The sequence below is a fragment of the Rhinopithecus bieti genome, unplaced genomic scaffold (genome assembly GCF_001698545.2).
Source record: "Rhinopithecus bieti isolate Rb0 unplaced genomic scaffold, ASM169854v2 scaffold_12049, whole genome shotgun sequence".
NCBI classification, from domain to species: domain Eukaryota; kingdom Metazoa; phylum Chordata; class Mammalia; order Primates; family Cercopithecidae; genus Rhinopithecus; species Rhinopithecus bieti.
In genome coordinates, this window is record NW_016807278.1 from 73,426 (window position 1) to 79,425 (window position 6,000).

Sequence of the window (6,000 nt, forward strand, 5' to 3'; positions counted from 1 at the left end):
CATAGAATGTATAATCCAACAGAAAGAGACAGACTGTAGATACTAGGAAATAAATAAGAAGGTGCTGAACATGAAATATGAAATGGAATGATATGTCACAACGTAATGCACTGGAAGGAGAAGGGACAGGGAGGCATGCAACTTCAGTTATGATGGTTAAGGAAGGCCTGTGAAAAAGCAACATTTAAGTTGTGACTGAAGGACAAGGAGGAAGAAGGAAGCAGCCAGGCAAATTGCTGAGTACAAGTATTTTAGGCAGAGGTCTAACAGGAGGAATGAATTTGGTATGCTCCAGGGACAGACAGAAGGCAAGTGTGGCTGGGATGCAATGAGCTAAGCAGAATGATACAAGATCAAGACAGAAAACTCAGCAGAAGGGATCATGCAGGTTTTCTTAGGCCACAGATATGTGAATGTTATCCTGAGTAGAAGTCATTGGAGAGTTCAAGCAGGAGAATCACATGGCCTGATTTACTTTTTTAAAGAAATATTCTGACAACTGGGTAGAGAGTGGATCGAACTGCTACTTTTAGAAGCAAAGAGTACAGGTTGGAAAAAAAAAAATGATGCTTGGACCAAAGGAGTGAGCAGTGGATATATTTTAGAAATAGAATTGGCAAGACTTCTTGTTGTTTTGCATGTGGGGCTGAGGAAACGGGAGGATTCCTGACTTCTAAACTTCTGACTTGGGCTACACAATTGATGGAATTACCCTGTTCTGAGGATGGAAAGCCTGAAAAAGGAGTGTGTGTGTGTGTGTGTGTGTGTGTGTGTGTGTGTGTGTGTATTGTGGTCTTCAGGTAGGGAATTGGTTCAGAATCATTTCCATTCAGACTTGGTATATCTAACATACTAGGCATCCACATCAAGATGCCAAGTAGGCAGATGGATGTACAAGTTTGCAGCTCAGGAGAGAGGACAGAACTATAGATAATAAATATGAGTCATCAACATATAAATAGTATTCAAAGCCATGAGACGAGATGAGATGAGGTCTTTTAGGAAGAAGAAATGAAGAAAGACAAAAGAGGCTCAGGGCTGAGCCCTAAGACCCTCTAATATTTAGAGATAGAACAAAAAAGACTAAGAGTCACCAGAGAAGTATGGAAAAACAGGTAAGAGTGTCTTGATTTGGAAGATGAGAATACAGTTTCAAGAGAAAGGAAATCATCAGCTTTTGCTGAAAGACTGAGAAAGATTAAGATAGAAAAATGACCATTAGATTTATCAGCATAAGGGTCAGTAATGATGTTGCAAGAAATAACTCCAGGAGACAGGTGGGGAAGAAGCCTGTCTGAAGTGGAGAAGGTGATAAGGAAATTTGAGTAAGTAGTCAATGAGAAGTTTTGCTGAGAAGGACAAGAAGGGGGACAGGAAAATGGAGTTCCAGTGGGTCATGAGAAGGTCCACAAAGGATTTCCTGGGTATATTTAAATGCTGGTGGGGATGATCATGCAGAAAAAAGCACATGGATGATGCAAGGCAGGAGATATCTGCAGAAGTAAAGTCCTTGCAAAGGCAAAAGGGTATGGAACATGACAATGAATACAGGAAGAAAAGCTGAAATTGTCAGCAGAAAGGATACTTCTTTCATTGTTATAGGAGGAAACATACAAAGATTTCAATTCGTATTTGTTAATTTCCAAGTTACAGGCTATTGATAGGAACTCAAATCAGGAAATAAGGCAGATTAAGGTCTTGCACTCATGGAACTTGTATAAACAGGTAAATAAATAAGCAAGAAGGTTTTAGATGGTGATAGGTGGTCTGTAGAAAATAGAATACGGTTTTGTATTGGAGAGTGCCCTGGAATATGGATACTTCAGACAAGAGTCAGAGAAGCACAATAGGGCGCTGAGCCTTAAATGTCAAGGAGGAGCCAGGCAAGGAGTAATTTGTAGGAAGAGCATTTCAAAGGACAGAATACCCAGTGCAACTGTGCTCAAAGAATAAAGGGAAGGCCAGTATAGCTGGAGCAGAGAGAGTGAGCAGGGTATAGAGAATTTCAGGGAGAGGCAGAAGGCGTCAGATTGGAGAATAAGGGGCGTGGGTTTTATTCTAATGTGACAGGTTTTCTGCAGTGGAGAACAAATCTAATCCCAGATGGAGGTAAGTTTGTAAGTTAGTAGGTTTGTAGCTGATTAGAAAATGGGAGCATTCTTATTTCATGGTTTTGTTTTCTCAGCATAAGACAAATTTAGATGGCCAGTGAAGGCTTAAGTAAAATTTAGAAGTGTGAGAAATTTGAATCTGTTTATGCAAATAGACAAAAGGAAAAATGGGAAAACACTAAAAAGGAAATTTGCTTCCCATTGACTTTGCTTATAGCAGTGTGCCCTATAGATACTTACTGCAGAATCTTCTAGAGTGATTGTTAAACCTCAGCTTTCCTGTGCTAACTCCAAACCTATGAACCTCTGGAGGGGGAGGTGGAACCAGGAACCTACATTTTATAAAGGTACTTTAGTAGTTTCTTAAGCACACTCAAGTGCAGGAACTGGCCAAGAGCCAAGAGATGATCTGTGGAGAGCACACAGTAGCAGTAAAAGTCAGCAGTGGAGACTGGGTAAGGCATGAGCCACGGCAGACAGGTGGGGAAGACCATGAGCAGCACGTACATGACAGGGAGCTGGAGAAATCAGGGGGTGTGAGCTTCAGTGAGATCCCATTCCAAAGGGCTAGAAAGGCTGAAGAAACTAGATTTTCTTCCACTAGAGGCCTTTTAGATTTTTGAACAATAGAATGAAATAATAAAAATATATATATTTCTCAATTTGTTGTTTTTGTAATTGGAAAGTGACCTATAGGTCACTCTTTAATCTTTCCAATCATGAGAACCAAAATCTCTTAAAAGAGATGAGGTTGTTACACAGGTAATTACAATGCTTAGGAGGGGAATACTGGTAGAAAAATGAGAAATGGACAAACAACAGAAACACAGGAGCTTGAATGGCTGACAGATAGGTAGACCCGGTATTTCATGGGTCTCCAGTTAAGTGACCTACATGATGCTGATGCTGTGGCCCTGAATTGGCAGGACTGGTGAAGAAGTTGATTTTCAGTTGATAATATCCTCTCTGAAATTTAGAAATAGGTGAGAAGTCAGGGACTGTATTCTGCTCTTAGAAAAAGTTGTGAATGTGCATTTGTTCAAAGGGAGTTAATATGCAGAAAAAGAAAAGAGAGATGAAGATAAGGGTCTGGAGAAAAGTTTAAGGGTCAGGAGACAGTAAAATGTCAGGAAAGCAAACAGTAAGTTGTAATAAGCCAATATGTGCAGTATTCCAGACACCTTAACAAGCTGGATGTGCATAAAAACAATTGGACACCCAGCTTGTTAGCTTAAATGCTGGCTCCATAAAAACAAGTTTGTACAGGAGGCTTATTACTGACATTTAGTAGTAACAACTAATATCCAACTTTCTTTGCTTAGTTTCATTTGTACTCAGGGCAGCTCAGTGAGGTGGAAGGCCAGGTAATCATTAGTTTCATTTTACAGATGAAGAAACTGAAGATCAGGGAACTAAATGACTTGCCAAAAGTCACCCAGTTATTGAGGTCTGCATACAGTAAACGTCTTTATCAACTAGGAATGCATAGTACCCTGGAGATAATTAGAAACTTAGACCCATCCTGTAGCCAAGAGATGCTAATCTTAATTATAATCTTCCATTAAAATCAAGCCAATCTGGAGGAAAAAAGATATAATAAACGGTGAATGAGACCTTTGCGGACGTCCACATCATTACAGAAGGTTAATAACAAGAAGAAAACAATAGTTTTAATCCATGTCTCAAAAATAACTACGGATGGTTAATGTTAAGGATCTCTTTACCAATATCACATTAGAGTTCAGAAAATCTGAGACCCATGCTTGGGAACCAGGTCTTACTCTTATTCAGGGAAGGGAGCCGAGGCTCTGCCGCTTTTGCTGGGCAGGAGCGCAGTTCAGGGTGTACAGAAACAGCCTCACGTGGCTAGTTGGTGCCGCACGCAGTGGGTAGATTTCCTGCAGCGAGCGGTAGCGCTGACCGCCGGCCAGAGAGCGATGAGCACCTGCAGAATCCCGGGGGCGGGGAGCCAGGAGACCGCGAGCACCAGCACACCGCCAGCCACACGGGGCCGACCAGACAGCGCCCCTCTGTGGCACAGCTTCCAATTCTGGAGGTCCCAGCTCCCGGAGGAGCCAGTGGGGACAATCAGGACCAGGCGGTTTATTGCAGGCGTCCCTCAAAGCTAGCGGGAGGAGGACACGCGTGGAGGGCTGTCCCCACCTTCTCGCTTTTAGCCCCTGGTTTGCATAGCGGCACAGAAGCCTTCCCTGCCCGGGACGCGTCCCCACCTCCGTGCTCCCCCTCCCAGCTCACCGAGGACCCCCGGTGCGACGAGAGCCAAGAAAACCCCGAGCAGGCCCGCGGCGCCCATGCCACGGCCGAAGCCCCCGCGGCGGGATGCGTTCCGAGACCCGCGAGCGTCCGGCAGCTCCGCGAGGGCAGGGCTGGAGCAGCAAGAAGCTGTGAGCCAGGAGAGGCGGGCCCTTAAATATTGTCCGGCACACTTGCTAGTTCTGCGCGCACACCTGCAGGCGGCCTGGGGGCTGACGCGGCGCCGGTGAGGGTGGGACAGGCGGGAGGGGCCGCCCGCACGAGGTGGGCAGGGAGCTCTGAGCCACTCTGGCTCAGACTCGCTCCTCGATGAGGTGTCTTCCCCACTTTTTTGACCACGCAACCCACTACACTCACTTGTTTCTTTTTCTAGAACTTAAACAAAACTTTCATGAATTAGTACTCACCCTTAGTAACTACAATGTTCGTCTTCTGTGCCATGCTGTGTTATGCTAGACTAGGCTAGGCTATCCTATTCTAATTCTTATTTCTAATAAGAATATATTAGAAATCCACCAAACTCATTTCAAAATCTATTAGTGGATTCATCTCCCAGTTTGTAAAAACACTGTAAGTTGACTTAGGGAATATAGGAACTGCAGCCACTTCTGCTCTTCTTTTTATTTTGAAGTAATCTCTACAGAAAAGTTTCAAGAGTACTGCAGAGAATTCCCATATACTTGTCATCCAGATTCTCTGCATGTTAACATTTTGCTGTATTTTCTTTACCATTCTCTATTCTTTCTCTATAGACATATATGTACATAGATGTGCTTATATAATTATAATTATGTAATTATTACTTTGGAACCATCTAGCATTTATTCCTACTCTAAATGGTTCACTAAGGAGTTTCTGTTCCATAACTAGAGTGCAGTGATCAAAAATAAGAACTTAACATTGACACAAGTCTATTCTATAAGCTATCATCTGTATTTAAATTTTGACGATCATCTCAATAACCTGCGTTATGGTAAAAACAATAACAACAATAGAAACCAACCTTTGTTTTTCCTGGTCCAGAATCATTTCATGATCATGTATTGTGTTTGATCATTATGCCATCCCCCCACCCCACCCCACTTCTTTAATCTGGAAAATGTCCTCAGCCTTTTGATATTGCATGACCTTTACATTTTTGATGAATACACTGCAATTATTTTTGGAGAATGACTTTTAAGTCCGTTATCTATTATAATAACAAAATACCCTGAAGTTAGTGGTGTAAAGCAAGAATAAACATTTATGATCTCACAGTTTCTGTGGGTCGGTCAGGTGGTTCTGGCTTGGGATCTCTCAGGAGATTGCAGTTAAGATGTCAGCTGGAGGTGCAGTCATCTGAAGGGTTAACTGGGACAGGCGAATCCACATCTAAGATGACTCACTTACCAACCCTTGACTGGAAGCTTCATTCGTCACCAAGTGGATTTTGCCATAGGGCTCGCTGCTTGTATGTTGAGTGTCCTTGTGATATGGCAGCTAGCTTCTCTGAGAACAAGAAAGAAGAAGCCACAACGTCCTTTGTGACCTGTCCTCAGAAATCACAATATATTATCTCCAGAATATCCTATTGATTATACAGATCAGCCCTTTTCAGTGTAGGAGGGCAGTATAC

The 6,000-nt window shown here is 42.9% G+C and overlaps 1 protein-coding gene across 4 annotated transcripts in view; it reads right to left on the bottom strand.

Annotated features, from left to right (window-relative positions):
• The window catches only part of CR2 (complement C3d receptor 2), a 39,690-nt gene extending 35,086 nt beyond the window's left edge, over positions 1–4,604 (bottom strand). For 2 of the 4 annotated variants that reach the window (XM_017880842.1, XM_017880843.1), the window contains exon 1: positions 4,368–4,604. In XM_017880842.1, the coding sequence (XP_017736331.1) occupies positions 4,368–4,425 (58 nt within the window). In that variant the 5' untranslated portion in view covers positions 4,426–4,604. Of the gene's footprint in view, positions 1–3,892; positions 4,259–4,367 lie in introns of those variants that run through there. The other 2 variants (XM_017880844.1, XM_017880845.1) reach the window with 2 other exon arrangements.
• Between the last annotated feature and the right edge of the window lie 1,396 nt (positions 4,605–6,000).